A 20,850-nucleotide genomic window follows, 5' to 3' on the forward strand; every position below is an offset into this window, starting at 1 on the left:
TATATCAGATAAGGGGTTAATATCCAAAATATATTAAGAACTCATGCAACTCAATTACAAAAACACAACCTGATTTAAAAATGGGCAGAGGAACTAAATAGCCATTTTTCCAAAGAAGACATGCAAATGCCAACAGATACATTAAAAGACGCTCAACATCACTAATCATCAGGGAAATGCAAATCAACACCACCATGAGATATCACCTCACTCTGTTATAATTTAAGCCTGTTCTCAAAAAGATAAGAAATAAATGTTGGTGAGGCTGTAGAGAAAAGAGAATCCTTGTGCTCTGTAGATGGGAATGTAAATTGGTGCAGCCACTATGGAAAAACAGATTGGAGTTTCCTCAAAAATTAAAAATAAAACTACCATATAATCCAGCAATTGCACTTCTGGGTATGTGTCCAAAACCACTAGTTTAGATACATCCATGCACCTCTGTGTTTACTGCAGCATTATTTAGAATAGCCAGATATGGATACAACCTAAGTGTCTGTTGATAAATGAAGGGTTAAAAAAAAACTGATGCACAAATATTGCTCAGCTATGAAAAAGGATGTCTTGCTGTTTGCAACAATATGGATGGAATTTGAGCACATTATGCTAAGTGAGATCAGTCAAAGAAAGACAACTACTGTATGGTATCACTTATATGCAGAATTTTAAAAAGCCAAACTTGTCAAAACAGTAAAATGGTGGTTACCACAGGATGGTAGGAAGGGTGATAAGACAGCTAAGGGTATAAAGTTAACAATGGGTAGCAAATAAACCATAGAGAATTAATGCACAGTGAAATGAATATAGACAACAATATTGTACTATAATCAAATTTGTTAAGAGTCTAGAACTTAATTATTTCAACTTTTAAAAAAGGATAATTATGTAATGATAGAGGTGATAATTATCACTACAATGGCAATCAAATTACAATATATATCAAATTAATATGTTGTACCCCTTAAATTTATACAATGTCTTATGTCAAACATACTAAGGTTTTAATATATAAAAAGAAAAAAGGAGAGGAGACTTCTCTTGCGTTGTAGTTAAGAGCAGATGGGCAGTGGCTCAGATAGCCCTGGTTTGAATTCTGGCTCCAGCACTACTGAACACCTTGTGCCAGTTATTGATCTCTAATTTTCATTATCCCAATTTATAAGTCAGACTAAAACAGTACCCACCTCACAGCACTGTTAGAAGGCTTACTGAGAGAAATCCATGCACAGAGCTTAGCTCAGTTGCCTGCACACAGTTGGGGTAAATAAATGTTGGCTATTAGTATTAAACACATACATACATATATATAAGACAACACATAAAGGAAGAACCAAATACAACACTTGAATCAATTTGCATCCAGAAAAAGGAAGCACCGTACAAATTAAATAAATACAAATATTTTAAAAAAATATTTTAAAAAATACAAAAAAGACTTACGGGGAAATGAGCAAAAAAAAAAAAAAGAGCAATATACAAAAGGTTAAACAAAAAGAGGAATGAACTTACCAAAGTTCATTATCTTAATACAGATTGTCACTCATCAGTTTGATAAAATCAATAGTTCGGCAAAACTATTGGTGAAATATAGGAAAAATACAATATGACTGTACCTTAGTAAATTTGATAGTACACATATGCCCTCTCTAAAAAACTCTGCTTCTAAGTGTAGATCTTACAGAAAATATTGCACATGTACATGTAAACAGATAACCTTGTAAGAATATTTATAATAGCAAACATTTGGAAACAATTGTGCATCAGTAAGATAAAGCAATAAAATGTGATTATGCTTATGAAAATCCTATGATTCTGTCACAAAGTGAATCTGCGTGAAATTCAAAAACATTTCCAACAAGAAGCATGTTATTCACATAGTTTTCACATTGTAACTTAACTATTTGCAGAGGAAAAGTAGTCAAAAATGGTATGAGGATCTTTTAATAAAGATATGTTATACTTGTGTAACCATAGTTAATATCCAATATTCTTCTGCCTAATAAAGCATACTTTTTCTTGAGATTGTATCTGTGAATAGGTGTGTTTATAACACACACATATATATGTGCACACGGGTGTTTATATATAAAATTTTATCCTGAAAATATTTTTACATATGGCTTTACTTTTATTAAAATTGTTAAGCATTTAATTTTGTAAAACTTATTCCCCAGGAATAGAAAGTTCCATTTTCCCCATGATTTTATTAGTGGAATTTCAGAAGCATTTGGAGTGATATTTATTTTACTTATAATATCTACATAAAATCATCTTAAATGTCATTTATATTGTGAATATTTGCAAAACGTATTTTGTTAGAGTTAATCTGGAATCCTGTGTCAGTTTTCAGATCAAATGTGTATATTTAAATGTGTAGATTCAAATTTGTACCTGAATATAATAAAGGGTGTTAAGGTGACTTACAAAATAGAAACCAGACTTAAGAATTCCCTTAGCAGACAAAATCATTTAAGCCACATGAACAAAACTAAATCTAGCCCTTTTCATGAATATAAGTGAAACTTAACTTGGGATATTTCTTTTAAATGTCTCTGATAATCATAAAAGAAACTGAAGTCATCTTCCTAAAAATGGCATGAGAGATCTATCACTTGTAACCAGTCCCCTGTGTGGAAACCCCCACTGTAATAACCAATCACTGTAAAGGTCAACAACTTCTTCATTTTTACTTTATAAGCCATTCTGGGGGCGCCTGGGTGGCTCAGTTGTTAAGCGTCTGCCTTCGGCTCAGGTCATGATCCCAGGGTCCTGGGATCGAGCCCCGGATTGGGCTCCCTGCTCCACGGGAAGCCTGCTGCTCCCTCTCCCACACCTCCTGCTTGTGTTCCCCCTCTCACTGTCTCTCTCTCTGTCAAATAAATAAATAAAATCTTTAAAAAAAAATAAGCCATTCTGTAACTTCATGTCCCTGAGTTTTATATTAGTCCTTGAATTTGGGGACCCCTAGTTTAAAAACTGTTATTACACTCCCAATAAACTTTTATTAGGTACTATTTATTGATGTGATGGTTTTAACTTTGTTACTTCTGGATTTTGGACAGATGTAACCAGAGAAAGATGAAAGGGAAACCTAAGTTAACTCCTTATTAATGATCTAAACAGTCACAGTAGCTTAGCTCCACTAAGCAATAGAAATTCCCTACATATGAGCAGTTTGAGTGATAGGAACTTTTAATTTTTTTTCCATCACTTTATTATTAGCATAGTCCTATGACTCTAGGCTCAAAGGAATTTTTATCAGTGGATTGTCCAAAACATTTTAAGAATGAATCCTTTAAGTCCACAGACTACCATACTGGTAAAATGAAATATTTGTTCTCTTACATTACTCTTTTCAGGCCATCAAGACATGACTGAAACTCAAGGAACTCAAGAATTACCCAAATTCCAATGGTTCTCAAACTATGTATCATGGTTCCCTAAAAGTTCATTGGTAGTGTATGGTATATATGGATGTTAGGCTTGGTGTGAGAACGGGGAGTGGGAGGGTCTGGTATTGCATAATGCTGATGGAGGCTTTTCTCTTGTATGCAGCAGGTTTCCCATCAAGGTTGACTGGTTGGTTTTCTCCAATAAGGGTTCCATAAAGGATTGCTAAATAGAATAGACTGAAAGCCATTCATATAGAGAGAGATTATTGTAAGCATAAATGCCTAACTGGAGAAGTCAGGTATTTATTGTTTTCCCGAAGTTGGATAATATGGTCATGAAAGACTCAATTACTTTATAATTATTAATCAATATTTTGATACATAATGGTTATGAAAGTAGAGTGGAAATATTTACTCTGCAGAATTTTCCCTGACCTCCTCCACTTAATTGTACAGACATAGTCAAATAATATTCTTGTAGCTTTCACTGTTTGGAGTAGAAGACACTTAGATATATCCTGTACAGCAGACTTACTGAATGCTGGTTGTACATATATAGCAGTAGAAATGAATACAAGGAGACCATAATAAATTTGACCAAATTGAGGAATTTCTGGGCTAAAATTATTTTAGTTTTCATTTTTCAATCTGTTAGTCATTTGGGCAGAATTCATAATATATTTCCAGAATTGATGAGTTCTTAAATCTTAACAATAGTCCTTGTCAAACCTGTTTTAATAACATAGCAAAGAATGTTCTAATAAAAGTGAAAAGCTCCTATCATTTTCTTAATCTCTGGCATCTTTCAGTACGGTATGAATATATTCATCCTGCTGCAAGCAGACATATTAAGTACAGAATTTTGTGTTCATTCTTAAAATGTCAATTTAACTAAATTAAGATCCTGCTAAATTTGTGAGAGCGTTTTATTATAACGTGCTTATTGCTTTTGTAAGACTTGTAATTGGTAACAAAAATTTCCAAGTGACACAATACCGGACCTTAATAAATATTTCTTTAAACAAGGTAATCTGTGAAACAACACATGAAATAGAAGCCAAGAAAAAGAAAGCTATGCACACAAGCCCTGGAGTAAATATATTGTGATTTTCTATGATTGCTGATGAAATTTGTCCCTGTGACTATAACTAGTATATATCTACATCTATAATGTGAAATGGTATATAATTGATTATGGGAATCCATATAATTCCTATGTGCTAAGAAAATGAAAGTCGTGGAACTTAATTAACATTTAGAGTTAGACCTTCAAAATCTCACAGTTTCATGTTATTTTTAAAATTAAGGCATATGCAACACACGAAGAATGGTAATTTTTTGTTAGATGGAGAGAGTTAAATCATAGCTAGCTCTGTGTGCAGTTGTAACCTACCCATTCTGGAACAGAACACATGGTGTTCAGGTCCAGAAAAATTAATAGATTTTATTCGCATGTATTTCTACTGTTTCCTTGACAACTACTATAGATGCTGCTATCACCATGGGGATGGTTCTTCTAAATGAAGCAGCAACATCCAAGGGAGATGTTGGAAAAAGACGGAGTAAGTCTGTGTTGCTATTTTTGTAGTTTTGTTTTAAGATTTAAGTAAAATGGGAAATATATAAAAATCCTTAATAAACATAAATTTCTAAAGAAATGTTCTGTTATGAGAAAGGTTGCAGTTTGTTTTTGTTTTACTTTTTTCTATTTCTTGGATGTTAGTGTACAAATACTTAAAAATATATTTCTTCCAAAATGGGATTGGGTGATTTTCTGTGGAATTGCATATAAAGGCAAGCTGTCAGCCCTTGCCAGGGGTGCTCTGACCCATGTCTACTGAAGCTGTAGTCTCCATAATAATGTCCACACTACAGGGAGACACACAATTCTGTGGCCAGAGTCTTCGGAGATTTTATTGGCAGATGCTGTGTTCCTTATGCCACAAGAATCACGTATACATTCAAGGACTCACGGTTTTCAGATAGGTTTTGTACACTGAAATATAATACCTTCCGAATACCTCCAGACTTCTTTTGATCAACATTTGAAAAGGAGTTATCTGTTGATAGTGTCTTTTCCAGGCTCTTTGCCTTTTCCAGTGGTATTCCAAGATTTACAACTCCACGGATTTCCAGCATTATGGTTCTAAGCAAGTTAACTATGTCTTATCCTTTGATGGAACTGTTCCCTTTTTTGGGGGGGAGGGGGGATTGTAGGAAAAAAAATCATTTTTATGAAGTAATAGGTTTTGACAAGACAAGGGAAGAACACAGGAGAAAAATCTGTCCTTAGGAGCATAGGTTAGGAACGAAGAGAGGGCCTTAAAATTTCGTGCCACAAACCTTTTTATTATTATTATCAAGTTCCTCTGTAATTTAATGATTAAACCTATAATTAAAATTTTTCCTACTATGCTTTGCATTTCTGGAACCTTTTTAAACTCAGAATTTATGTGTGAGCAGCGTAGATGTCTGAGAAAGACGATTTATTAAGTTTAAAATAAAAATCCAGACTGATTTTCTTCTTGGAAGTATTAGCTATGGTGACATGTATATAAATAAATCATAGTGATTTCTAAATAGTTGTCTTAAGTGTTAAAGTATTTTGGATATAATACACAGTTTAGTCTGTCCTTTGTTTTCCCGTGATGGTGTCTTTACACCATTGTAAAGAAACCACAGAAGAATCTAATGCATTACTTTCAGTTAAGCATTGTGCAGAATATCATTTTATGATACATCTTTTGAACAATGTAATGCTCTTGCAATTGACAGTGTTTATGAAGATAAATTCTTAATGTGATTACTATATATCCTGTCTTATTAAACTAAGTAATAGTAATAATACATAATTTTTTTTTTTATCTTATAACATCTGTGATACTGAGTTTACAAAATCACTACTCCCAGCTTCCCTCTTGGTAGATGTTTCTCTACATATCACTCCAACGCTCAGCACTGTCAGATTATTTATTCATGTGTAGTGTGAGAGAAAGAAAGAGACATGGGAAATATGTTTTACAGTTACCCCTTTCTGATATATAGTACAACTACTGTGATTATTATTGCTCAGATCAGAATGATCCTGTGTCATCACAGCACTTTCTTACAGGTATGTTACCTTGTCTGGGCTGCAACGGTCCATTCATACTTAACTCCTTCCTGCTGCTCACTGGGTTCTGCTGCTCCCTTCCCTATATACAGGGACTGAGCAGCACTGTTTTGTTCCACTGCACAGAATCAAGTAAATATATTGTTTTACTTGATCATGTACTTTGAGCTTCAGTTCCCATTGAGCACAACCAAAGTGGCAAAGGCAGTAAAAGTGTTTTATTTAGCTTCTGAAAATTTAAAACAAGAAAGGAAAGGATGAAGTGTTTGATAAAAATACCAAATGTGGTAAGGTGTAAAATAAAGCATTAGGTAATTAATTCTAGGTTTAATGTTGTTGTAAGAAGGGATGCTATCATTGTTGTATCCAGTGCCTGGTATCTGGCATACTTGGATAGTCTACATATTTTTAAAAAGGTGTTTTTCATTTTGGGATATTCAGCAACCTACTTTTTACTTTATCTTCTGCCAATATTCATTTGAAGTTCAACTGCATGAACTTTGTCTGAAATGGAATGTCACAGAGGCTACAGTTGAATGTTGTTAAGCACTTATGACTTCCAGCAATTTATACTCAAAACTGAAAGAATGATATTCCTACAGAGCTGAAAGAAAACTGACAGATTCCTAGACCATTTTTTGACAGCGTCAGAACTTATCCACTCCTTGATTTCCAGGATTGTAATTAAACCTGGTCTCAGACCTGCTAGAAGGATTTTTTTTTTAATGTATTTCATCATTATGGAAGTATATTGAGCTAACTTTTCCTTGTGTTCCTGTGCCTTCATTTCTGTTCTCTTCTTTCTAATTATTTCAGATATTTTCAGTATTTTTATAAGAATTCTCTGAAACTAATGAAAGGATACATGTATTGTACAAGTATACAAGGTTTTTCTTAAGAATTAACTCTATTTTCTCCTTACTTATGGCATAGATTTAAGTTCATTTCAATTCTTTAAATACATTTATTTTTTTAGTCCAAACATATCAACATTTAATTGGCTCAGATTCTTAAGCATTTTAATTTTATAAGCATATATTTTACTAATAAATCTTGTTTATATACTCTATATATTTGCATACGTATTTCCATCGTATGTATTATATTTATTACTCTTTGACTTTAGAATAAAATCTTCCTAACCAGGGTGCCTGAGTGGCTCAGTTGGTTAAGCAACTGCCTTCGGCTCAGGTCATGATCCTGGAGTCCCTGGATCGAGTCCCGCATCGGGCTCCCTGCTCGGCAGAGAGTCTGCTTCTCCCTCTGACCCTCCCGACCCTCCCCCCTCTCATGCTCTCTCTCTGTCTCTCTCTCAAATAAATAAATAAAATCTTAAAAAAAAAAAAATCTTCCTAACCATAACAAAAAGGAAAAGAAAACAAAAAAAGTATTTTCCTTCTTGTTAACTTGGCTGGGATAAAGGGATACTGAAAACCTAGACCACAGCTCATTCTACTCTATTAGCCTTTGGTTCATTTGTTAAAAGAAATAACAGCCCTTTGACACAATTATCTACTCTGGGGGGTGGATTTCCCTCTTTGGCTCTCCAGAATCCATATTATTTCACTCCCAAAGGTTTTATTCCTAGCTTTTTGTACACTAGGATGACTATTTCTAAGTAACAGACTTTTACCGAAGCAATAGTCTAACCAATAATCTAAAATGACATTTCTTTGTAAATATTGCATGGCATCTGAAAAGAATAAAAGTCTGTTTATTAGTATTCTAAGAATGCAAATGTCTATGCTAATATAGCCAACGCTTTCTAAGGCAGGGGCTGGTAATCTTGTTTGTGGTTTATCACATATTTTGTTTTGTTTTGATCCCTCTGAGGCATTTTAGTACTTGTAGGAAGGAACTCTGTAAGAGAAGAAAAGCACCAGAAGACTTAGATCGGTCACTTTTGTTGTTTTCATACCCCAAATAGTACATTTTCATTGAGAAGAATGTGGAAAATAATGAATACATTGTATTTTGGATTATCTGGTTTGTTGTGCCTGTATGTGCCATGAACTATTAAAATGTAAGTATACTGTTACTAATTGAATGCATTTATAAAACATACGCATTTGGGTTCCATGTGTCTAGACACTAATGGCATTTTCTGTCTCTTTCTAGTAATTTGCCTAGTGGGATTAGGCCTGGTGGTCTTCTTCTTCAGTTTTCTACTTTCAATATTTCGTTCCAAATACCACGGCTATCCTTATAGGTAATATCATTATACTAATGTGAATGTTTTTAACTAATAAACAATTTCATTGGTTAATGTATATTTAAAGGCTAATATAAAGTAGCTAACTCATTTGCCAAGTGATTTTAAACTCAGTTAAGCAAGTCTTTGAGCACCTGCCATTCTTTCGGCTCAGACTTTGCAAGGAGCTATAAGGCATGGGGCCTTACAGGAAGAGTAGAGTTTCATTTTAGAATGAAATAGTTTTCATTCTATACATATATACAGTGGGTTTTAGCTTTATGGAATTCATCAAATTTCTTTTTCTCTTGTTTCGTCTGTCCATCCGATCATTCACATTCAAATTCTTTGGCTTCCTCAGGTTTACATAGGATATATGTTTCCTCCCATGACATGTAAATAAATGCATGTCTCAGAACTAACAATATAGTAAAGGGAATCAGTATGCACCCCCAAAATACCAATTTTACATTTGAAGAGTTTTCTGTCTTGATTAATCTAGCACATGGATTTATGCTAAAGTTACCTTAGTTGTGGTAGATCCTGCTTGGTTTTTTTTTTTGTTTTTTTTTAATTGCACTGCATCATTTTCCTTTTGAATTATCTTTTATTTTTTTCTCAGAAATTTTAATCAGTTGTCTTGTGAATGTGGTAATAAATAGATGATAAACATCAAAAGCAAGTGTGGCTAAAAGGTCTGCAGAGATTACATGCCAGAGATTTGGATAAATCCTGAGCTAAATCCTAAAAACCTGACAGCACGGGGGGGAAAGTATACATCTATACAGCTAGTTCACTTAGATCAGTCACTGAGCAAAAGTAAAGATGATAGCACAAGCAAGAGTGAGAGAGCTAATAAATAAAAGAGTGGGAGAGAGAAATAATTCTGAGAAGTGGAAATGTGAGATGTTGCTAAAAAAGAAAAAGATCTCTCTTCCCACGGAATTATTCTGCTTGAGAAGCTTGGTCAATTATGAACGTAACGTAGCACCACATTCTCAGTTTGCATTCCCAGAAGTGTGTTTCTGTGGCATGAGCATTGGAGTACTTGATTAAAAAAGAAGGAAAAAAAAAATGAGCTTTGCTCATCTCAGATAAAGGCAGTTTATAAGGAATAAGAGCATGATATAGAGGACACCATCTTTATAGGAAAGGAAAACATGCAAACATTCCAGAAGGCATGTGCTGGCCTGAGTACTTCTGAAAAGACATTTGTGGGTATCTGTCTGCACAGAGAGGCCCTACTATTAACCCTGGGGACCAAGAGCTAAGTTAATGCAATCATTTGCAGCAGACATACACTGAAGTAGGCTTGCAAAAGAAAGGAGGAATAGTTTTGTCCTAGACCATATCCTTGACTTTGAGATGAACTACAAAGACAAACACACTTTTTCCTTTAAAAAGATTGAAAAACTTCCCACTTCTGCCCGCTTTAGCTAATACCTGTACTTTGGATAAAAGTGTTGAGCTATCCTGTAGTGAAAATGCACATTTGAACATAATACCATATACTAATTTAAAAATCACCTGTAGCCAGGGACTCCAGCTCCAGTGCCAAAGTACTTTCTTGGGTGTAATGCCTTAGCGTTTTGTGGCCTTCGATTTCTTCCTTTTAAATTTCTATGAGTTACAACTTTTGTATCAAGAAATACTACTGATAGTTTAAACGTTATAGTTCTGGACATAGTTCTAATTTTTTATTCCTCATAATTTTGAATTCTGTTTAATCTACAACCTTTAATTTCTTCTGTGTGGTGATCTTTATGTGTTTTATTTTTGTTTTTCTTTTAATCTTAAGCCTCACAAAACCTTAAAATTTATGTTCTTCATTATATTTTCTTAGTACTTCACACTGTTATTTTTGTTGATCTTTGTAACTATTTAAAGGGATAAGTGTCTGCTTGAAATATTTATCCTGTTTCCTTAAATCTCTCCCACATTTTAGGCTTAAGGGTGCTTTTCCTACAGTAACAATAGGTTTCACGCCATCACTGAATTCTCCCAGATTCTGTTAGGTTTCAATAAGCAAACTTGCTGGATTTAAATTCCTGAAAACAAAAACAAAAACAAAAACACCTCGTGATCTGTTACTGTGTGATCTTGGACAAATTACTTAATTCTTCTAAATACTGATTTTCTCATTTGTAAATGGAAAAAAAAAAATTACATACTTCATTTGACTGTTGTAAGGATTACATGAGAGAATGCATGTAAGTTACTTAACACATTGCCAAGTATTAGTAAATAACACATAGTATTACTCAATAAATGTTAGCTGCTTATTATCATTAATTCAGATAAATGTAAATATTTCAAACTCATTTATATTTAATTTATTTTTCTAAGTAGGATTTTCTTTACACTGAAGATTAAGTAACTTTTCTATTTGCATGGTTCAGTTGAGTGAAGAACAGATTGTCCCTGTACCTTTTGATGAACTTAATTGGGCTCCTCAGTCCCTTGAAACTACCAGTGAAATATCAACATTATTAAGAATTTGGTCTAGGGGCGCCTGGGTGGCTCAGTCATTAAGTGTCTGCCTTCGGCTCAGGTCATGATCTCAGGGTCCTGGGATCGAGCCCCGCATCGGGCTCCCTGCTTAGCGGGAAGCCTGCTTCTCCCTCTCCCTCTCCCCCTGCTTGTGTTCCCTCTCTCGCTGTGTCTCTCTCTGTCGTAAATAAATAAAATCTTAAAAAAAAAAAAAAAAAAGAATTTGGTCTAATTACCATCTGAGCCATAGTTCAAAAAAAAAAAATTTATTCCAGTGGTAGCACTGCATTCATTTTGTGTATTAAATAAAGATTAACTTTAGGTGCATCCCATTTTCAAAGAAAAGCAAAGAGTTAGTAGCAATACATGATAGTCTTTACTTAGGGGTAATTTCCCATTTTTTTTTTCCACTGATGCACTTTGACCTACAAAAATTCAAAAAATTTCTATAAAAGTACTTCTGACCCATGTCTCTACTTTAGTAAAAAAAAAAAAGAAAAGAAAACATTCTCTATTCTATCATTTTGCATCCTATTTATAAAACTCTTTAGTTGTCTTAGCAAGATAGAGTAGCAGAATGGAAAAATAATATTTACAATCAGAAGAGCTGAGTTCAAGTTCAATATATAATTTTGTAATTAAGAGCTCTACCTCTACACTCACACAAATCTTTGTTTGAATTTTAGATCCTCTCCACTAACTTTGGGACTTGGAGTTAGTTACTAAGTTCTGGGTCTCATTTTTCTTCATTTGGAAAATCATGCTTTAGTTTTTTTACGGGGTTGGAGACAGGCTCAGTTGTTAGGTTTGTCTCATATTATTTCTCTATCTTTTGCCAAAATATTTAACTTTATTGAGCTTCTTTCTTCATTTGTAAACTTGGTATAAGACCTCACTCAGAATTCTGTGGGGATAAGTTACATGATCACTTTGTAATGCCTGAAATGTAGTGGGGATCTTCACTTCCTTCTTAACCTGTACAAGCCCTTCAACTTCAGCATCTTCATTACATTTTTGTTCAGCACTTTACTTCATTACATTGTTCATTAAGTATTCATACATAACCGTTTTATATATTAAAGTCATGTTCATTCTGTAATATCGTGATATATTTTAGAGAAGAGTCTTTGAAAATGCCTTTTTGTATCTGCAAAGTGCTGTGCGCATAGTAGGTGCTCATCATATTAATTTACTATTTAACTCAAAAACATTTTTTCTTTATTATCTAAATGCAACAGGAACCATTAAGATAGAAACAGTGAAAAGAAGAGTACTGGTTTACCACATTGTACAACTCCACCTCGTGTGGTGGTCAGGTTATTCCACACACCTAAAGGGATGTGTGGTGTGTGGAAAGATAATTATTCCAGAAACTGGAGCTACAAAGATACTTACTGCAAACTCAGATTGAGTCTTAGCTGGCTGGCATCAAATAATAAAAATATATTTTAATTAAGCTTATAATGGACATAGAAACTATCTTCTATTGTCTTTAAAAAAAATACTTTTAATTCCTGATGTCCTTGGCTATTTTGAGAGAGAATGAATAACAAAAAAAAAAAAAAAAAAAAAAGGAATGACATTCACTAATGGAAAGTACAGAATAACAGCTAGAAATGAGAGATATTCATATGAATTTTGAGGAAAGTATGATAGTGAACAAGCATAGCAAGGCATAAAAAATCCCAGGGTATACAATATAGCAATCTCACATTCATTTCTATATCTTACATGTATATCTTTCATCTGTAGAGAAAATATTAAATATAATCTTGAACTGTAGAAATAGAAAAATAATATTGAAATGATGTGGTGAGCAACCCACAATACCTATCACTGATAAGAATTTCACTGGGATTGTCTTTCTCCTGCTGAGTTCCAGCTTTGAAGAATGACATAAAGGACCGAAGATTTAGAGAGGATTCGGAGAAGAGCTGGAATGCTCTAAAGGCACCATTGTCTGGCCCCTATCTTATCTAGATAAGGAATACAGTGCTAAATCTTGTAATAATATTTTGCAAATGGAAATTGAATCTTAAGGACTATTTTTTCCATATTGTTGTATTTCACTGTGGTGTATTGGAAAGTGATCTGGACTTTGAGTGAGAAGATGTGATTTGGACCATGGCACTTTAAAACTATAACCTCAGGCAAGTCTTTTAATCTTCTCTGAGCCTCAGTTTTCCTCATCTTTCAAATAAAGACCATAATATTTCTCTCATATGTAAGACAAGTTGTAGCAAACTATTGTTTTACAGATGTAAGATAACTTTTAACTGTGAGACCCTACATTCCAGTCTTAGGTTGTTGTACTTCGCTGTAGAGATAAGCCCTCAGGTACAGGTGTCTGCAATAGACTTTGACCCGTGGAATTAACCATTTGACAAACAGTAGGTTTTTAAAATACTCCCATATATGCATAGGCGCTCCACTCCAAACATAATTTCATTTAGTTACTTCTCTCTTATAACTTTAGGGAGGAAAGCAGAACTAAAACAAATGACAAAAATACATTTCATTCTGCCTAGGACAAATGTAGTCACGTCTCTCTTTCCACTAACAAACAGTATAAATTTTAATTTCCAAGATAGTAAGACAAAATACAAATCTTTTAAGTATGTCCTAAGATTTTTAATCAGCACTTGGTAATTTCAGAACTAGGTAGTAGGAACCTCTATATGAAAGTAAATAATTTCTGTAGAAAATTGTTTTTTGTTTTTCTTTTACGTTTTGTACTGCTTGTTCCAACCCCTCCAGCCTCACAACACACGGTCTGAACAGACATGCACAAAATAGCTCCTAGAGGGTGAGTTCCATCTTGAAAATGCAACTTTTGTACTTTGACAGAAGCTCCACCATTCAGCAACCGATTGAAAACAGTAAAAACATAGGCAGCTCCTGTGGTCTAAAAGACATTTTTCTTCTTCACCTATCCCCCAACCTTATTCCACACACTAGCTTTATTATTCTTTTTCCCCCAGACATAGTATCCACCTTCCTGATCATGCCTAATTATTAATAACCATGCTATGAAAGCTGTTACTAAGTCTCTCCGTTTAGGCTGCGTGGAGAAGTGGCCTTAGCAGTAGTGAGACTTAACTGTTGTTGCCCTGTGTAACCATAGATCTAGAAAGGTTTCCATCCCAAAGATCGTGTTCTGTTCTCCTCATGAAGCCTTCAATTTCTCTAGGCCTTTTTTTGGATTGCTGACTTCAGACTTGAAAATTTTTCTGGGTTCAGTAATCTTCTATTATGAAGCAGAGAAGCAGGCTAAGGAGGACTGGCTAACAGCCATAATGTACTTCTCTCTTGCATCCCCTTAGAACATTTATGAATATAAAATAAAGGTTAAGAAAACCCTAACAACAGTGAATCATTGAGTTCCACTAACTGCAAGGCCAATTGAACAGTTCAACCAGTGGACGATCCATGCTCTGAGTAAAGAAGCGAGGCTTTTCCTCCCTTCCACACTTTCTTTTCAATACCAGAATGAAATCTGAGTAACTGCCCCTTAATCATATGAATGATTTCTGTAAGACAGAGTGTCATGTCACCATTAGGTCTCCCTGGCTCTTCCCCAGTCAGAGAATAGGAAGTTCAGTACACAAGAAAATTCTGTCCATCTGAAGAGCTCAGAGAATTTAACCAGCTCCCAGTTGGACAGAATTCATTTAAGAGCACTGTGGACACACTGGTTTTTTTTTAAACACCAACAACAGATAATTAGTTTAAGGTAAGTAAAAACAAAATGCAAGCCATTATTTCATGCCTACTTAGGTTTTTCACAGGAAGAAAAAAGGAATAAACATGCTTTACATATAATATGGGTCTCCAGTGACCACCCAGTGACCAAATCCAGAGGTTTTTACTCATTCTACAACAGCTTAGTTGAGTGGTTTCAACGGAGACTTACAGCCCACAGTGTGTATTCACTTCCTGGCCTTTTACAGAAAGTGTATGGACTCCTCATACTGAATATACTCCCCATACTGAACCTAACACACTGTTATTTTCATTCTTTGGCACCTTTCTTCATTCCTGTAGCCTAGGCTACTATCTTTTCATTTAACTTGTTTTCAAAGTCAGAGTTTTGCTTTGTTTTTCAATTCCTGGAACACTTGGACTTGCCATCATATCAAGTATGTCTGTGTTATACTTAATTGTGTCCAGGTCTTACTCTCCTTTAGGTAAGAAACCTAATGGCCATGACTTTTAGTCATTACATGTCTTACAATACCCTTCTATACACAATATTCTTATACACAATAAATGGGCAATAAATCTTTGCTGAATACTGATTGAGACAGACATTTTTTGCCTCAACTTTGAGAAAATAATTACCATTTTAAATAATGTTTCTCTAGAAACACTTACTTGGAATTTCAAATAATAACCTTGCTACAAACTTTTGGAACATCACTTTTCTGCAAGTCAAGGACCACATTTTTATGTAAATCCTGAATGTTAGTATGAGGGAGTAATTAGGAAAGAACCAAACTTGCAAGTTTTTGGAGATCTTCATCCCATTCCTTCTTTGTATACACAATGCCTGTCTGCATCCCTGATGTACTTTCAAGCGGTAATCAAATTACACAGACCAGAAGGGAATAGTTGCATCCCTTCAAGCTAGAAAAAGAGGGAGTTTCTGGGGCATATTCATGCTGGTTCTAGTCTGCTCTCTCATCTTTCTGTGTACAAGTCTCTAGACTTGCCATGTAGCCTCCCCTCTTCTGTTGCTGCTTGAGTCAGTTGACCAGTCACTTCAAATTAAGCTAGCTACAGTAGTCAGTGTTAACACATGTACACACTACCATGACCCGTGAAGAGAATCATTCATGACAGAGGGTAGAGGGGAGTCCAGACAGAAGTTGATGGTGGTACCCAGGGCAGCTGCTCCCGCTCTGAAGAACCCAACCACAACACTGAAAAATACATTCCAAGTAAGAGGAGTATATTTGGTTTTTGGTATTCAACAGTTTCCATGTTATAAAAGTATTTTTAAACATTTTTACAATAAGTATTACTAGGAAAGATACTATCCAAGCACTATTAGAAACATAAATATAGGAGAACTGTTACATTATACATCAAAATTACTAGACAGGTAAATGTGAAAAGAAAAAATCATGTCAGAAACTGACAAATAGGAATGAGGGACTAATCTCGAGTGATGAAATCCATATAAAACACTCATACTGGAATATACCTTGGATGTTTAATATTAATACTGAATGATTACCTAGAGAATAATAGTTTATGCTTTTCTAAGAAAGATTTTAACAAACATTTTTGACACACTTCGATCTTTCCAATGTCTTGAACAAACACTTGTAAGTTTTTAACTTTTTATGAAAAAGATTTTAAATATAAAAGAACAGGTAGTCTGTTAAACTTATCCTTTATTGTAAGACAATAGGATCGCGTTCAAGATAAAATACATATTTGTCATTGCATAATAAAATGTAAACAAAAGATTGTCTTAACAGCTTTTTTTAGAAAAAATAAGTATTTTAGTTTGGGAAAAATCCCTAGTGTGAACCAATAGTGTGGTAACTAAGGATTCTTCGTTTATTTTAATAATAAGATACAGAGATCCTTTTATTTTGTGAATTTAACAACATCTAAAAATCAGAATCTTTTGGACTTTTCTAGGGCTCTAAAGTTAGGAAGTATAAAATAATCATAAGGGTCACATTACTGTTTTTGCTTTTATGGTATAGTATTTTTAGCAGTGATAAAAGGTGATCTTTAATGCATACAGCTGGAAATGTTTAGACCAGTTAAAAAATAAACCCTACAAATTCTCAGTTTTCTTAAGTCATAATGTTTTCAACTTTAAGTATTTTATGATCAAGTTTTCTTTTCATCATTAACCCTCATTCTTCACTTAGCCTTTAATCTTTAGGGGAACTTAAAGGCAGGAAATGCCAGAGTTCATCTACAAAGGACACATCTCTGCGCACTGCCATCAGTGTTAGGGATTATTTGGATTGACTAGCAGCCACTGCTTACCACTCTGAGCAACTTTCCCTGCTGACACTCTTCTTCATGAAGATGGTTACCCTTACAGGATCGCAGTCATAACTAGTTATTTTGAAAAATAGAAGCAAGGTCTTATTGCATCGAGGGATCAGTACGTGGTTTCTAGCCTTTAATAATTCCTCAGAAATGGAGTACTTATTTTAGTTTGTATAGCCTTTTTATTTTATAATTTTGTATTATATTTATTTTTATTTTATATTATATAACATTTTAAGTATTATTAAATATGTGTTTGAGCACATAGTGTCACTAGGGTCACTAGGTTGATAAAATACGAGCACTGTAAAGAACTTTGGAGATCAACCAAACAAACATTCTTTTCACTAATGAGGAAACCGAGGTTCAGAAAGACAAAGAAATATATTCCTAGGGTATTAGGATTTAAACATCCAGATGTTAAACTTAAGAAACTAAACAGTTTTCCAACTGCATGGCTTTCCCACTATAGCAACAATTAATTTCATTTTTGTTTTAATATTTGGTTAAAACATGGTTTGTCTCTGGTTGTCCTGCAAAGTTGTATTGTCAAGACAAAAAACAAAAAACTTTGCCACGTGTTAGAAAAAAGGTAAAAATATCAAGCAGAAACTTAGTAAATGTTATTTAAATTGACTTACCATCTTACAACTTATATTTCTGTTCATAGATTAAAACTTTGCTTAGGGAAGTTAAAAAAAATAGCTCCCCTTTACTTATTTCTATCTGTACAAGCATCTATGTACAGATATTTATGTACTCAGAATCTAATGACACTCAATTCATAAATACATTCTTTTTGGTTGTACAATATATTTCAGCTATAAATTTCATTAAAAAACATCAAGCGTTTAGTTATTTTATGTAAATGAATGAATTATAGATTGAAGATTCTTTTTAAGACATTGAAATGACCCACTTCAAATCTTTGTTTTAACCTACACTCTTTGTTCCTCTTACTTACATTACCAGTTTAAATGCTGGTTTAACTACTGCTCTAAGCAACAATGAAAGTGGCTCACAGAAAGAAATAGGGTATTTTACCCAAACTTAAACACTGCTAGTTCAAGTTCTTATCAGCATCCTCTCCCAGCCCTGGCCTATTCTCACAAGTGTTGACCCCATTCCAAGAACTAGTTCAGAGAAATTGCCCTGATAAAAAATTAGAATGGGATGAATATAATTATGACATTTTTATATGCTATTTACATGTACTATTTTAGAGTGAATAAAAAGTATATTGTGTTTTCCTTATTTTCAGCATACAATTTTCTTTCTTTTTCAGCTTTTTAATTAAATGAAGCCAAGTGGGATTTGCATAAAGTGAATGTTTACCATGAAGATAAAGTGCTCCTGAAATATAGTTTGAATTCTTGAGTTCATTTCCATGTTGTGATAATTCTAGCTTATTCTTGTATAATTTTTGAAATGTGTTTTCCTAGTGAATTTAATTTATAGAAGTGGATGGTTAAATTTCATATTAGCACTGGAAAGAACAAAGGAAATACTGAAGTGTTTTCAAGCATATTATATTCAGTATATGCTATAGGACTGAAATAAATGACAATGTAATTACGAATTCATGTGTTAGAACTGTTCACTCATTAGTAAAGAAAACCACAATGTTAGTAAGGGAAAACTATGAAATATATGTTAAAGAATCCTTAAGGTTGTACAGAGATAAGGTATATGCATGATATGTCACGTACTGAAAAATTATACTCATTGTCATTTCAGTATAAAGGATGTGTGTATGGTTACAGATGTTTTGTTCTTATTAATCACAATTAGATAAAGAGACAGGGAGCTGGATGAATAGTGCCTGCAACTTGGAAGCCTAACCTGGGAAATGGAGGTTTTCCCAGAACATAAATTTTAAAGCAAACAGGACTAAATCAATAAGCTTGAAAGCATCAGGTGATAGAAGCAACACACCAAAACTAGAAATTAATTCCTCTCTAACTTTAGAAGAGTAACCCAGGAATCCAGACTTGTAACTGCAAAACTAACCCACGATGGCCATTTCCCCCGTGTGTTATATGGAAAAAGTTTGCCATCAAAACTTCATTCCCTGAATCCAGATGAAAATTATCCTATACATGAATGAATCAGTGAAGCTTTCTCGAAAACCAAGTATAGGAGTCTAATCATTATTATGTTTGCATATCCTCTTTTAGTTTATAAAGCACTTTTGCAAATGTTATCTTTTTTCTTTACAACAACCCTGTAAATTAGACGGGAAATATAAATTTTGTCTGATTTACAGAAGTATTAGATGCTGAAAGCCAAAAAGAATAGAAAAATAGAGCTTCTAACTGGGCTTTCAAACTCTGAAACCTGAATTTTTATTTTGTGTGGTGCTGAAGAATAATTTAAAAATGCAGTCAGTTCAATAAAGTTTTTTCCTTTTTCTTAAGGTTTTGTTATCTAATTTTCATTAAAATCTAAATAATAGAACATGGAGAACTTTGTTAGTTAGGAGTTTCAGGTATACAGTCTCAACAGGAACCAAGAGCACATCTACTGAATTACTTATTTCATACCTTTATGAAATTCAGTAAAGAAAGAATGGGAAATATAAATCCTGCAGGGGTATATGAAGCTAAGTTCCAGGGCAATATGTGTGCTAGCAATAAGTTATCTTGTCAAAACAGGATATTCAGTGAAAATTGCATAATAACTCAGAACTATGTTCACCTTACCACATATTCCCAAATCTATTATTAAAAAGCACATTAAGTCCCCCCTAGTTCCTGTTCAAAGTGTGATAAATTTAGTACTGGAATGACATTTATGGAAAAGCATTAAGTGATCATGATCATTTGTTTAATGCCTATCCCTAGGGAGCACTTGACCTGTAAATGTAAATCCATTGAGTATTTTTACATTTTCTAAGGTTCATTCAGAACAGGTATTACAATTGGAGTCTGAGACCAAATTTTACATGTAAACATATCTTTATTATAATTATTTTTGTTTGTCCCCCTTAAGGCTCAAAGTTGTTATTAAACAACATACATTTAGTTTGTCTATAAAGCTTTAATATAGTGTTCAGTCACAACCAAAGTCAGACAATGACCAAGGTAAGGAGAACGTCCCTATTCCAGATTAGTAAAAGTTTTATAGCCTATATTATATAATTTCCTCTCAGTAATTATATGCCTACAACAAAAACAGTCTTTTAGCATTTTATAGCTAGAGAGCTGTCACTTTTCTATAGACTTGTTGCATTAGGGAAGTGATTCTAGAGGGAAATAAACTGCCTCAAGACAAGTTGTTCTGGAAAGTGCTATAGGCAAAACTACAAAGAGTGGTTCAAATGTAGTTTCCTTTCAGAATTTAGCATATGGAAAATCACATATGTAATATAGGCTATCTTTACCTTTGCCAAACAAATTAAATTGAAAAATTCTTACCTGGTATGCTGTATCCTCCAATGTCACTTTTCAATCAGATTCACTGTGTTGAAGGCTCCCTTAAATACTGATTATATGTTGAATGGTCTTCAGTTAGAATAAAAAGAATTGCTTTCCTACTTAGAGGAGAAAATCTTAACATAAAATTCCATCTAAAGGAGTTTAATTTCTAACAACATCTGATGAATAAAATGTTGCATTTTGCTCAGCATACTGTTCCTTGCATCAGAT

The 20,850-nt window shown here is 33.8% G+C and overlaps 1 protein-coding gene across 7 annotated transcripts in view; it reads left to right on the forward strand.

Annotated features, from left to right (window-relative positions):
- TUSC3 (tumor suppressor candidate 3) overlaps positions 1-19,619 on the forward strand; it is a 248,098-nt gene extending 228,479 nt beyond the window's left edge. Inside the window, exons 8-11 of one of the 7 annotated variants that reach the window (XR_010409712.1) lie at positions 4,880-4,954; positions 8,338-8,527; positions 8,623-8,713; positions 18,489-19,619. Coding sequence is in view for 5 of the 7 variants with exons in the window: in XM_045879741.3 (XP_045735697.1) it covers positions 4,880-4,954; positions 8,623-8,713; positions 13,273-13,291 (185 nt within the window). In the remaining 2 variants the exon portion in view is untranslated. Of the gene's footprint in view, positions 1-3,359; positions 3,390-4,879; positions 4,955-8,337; positions 8,528-8,622; positions 8,714-13,272; positions 13,336-18,488 lie in introns of those variants that run through there. The other 6 variants (XR_010409713.1, XM_045879741.3, XM_045879742.3 and 3 more) reach the window with 6 other exon arrangements.
- The last annotated feature ends 1,231 nt before the right edge of the window (positions 19,620-20,850 follow it).

Source organism: Mirounga angustirostris, unplaced genomic scaffold, assembly GCF_029215605.1.
Source record: "Mirounga angustirostris isolate CCGP_5_RB_7025 unplaced genomic scaffold, mMirAng1.0.hap1 SCAF_2, whole genome shotgun sequence".
Classification (NCBI taxonomy): domain Eukaryota; kingdom Metazoa; phylum Chordata; class Mammalia; order Carnivora; family Phocidae; genus Mirounga; species Mirounga angustirostris.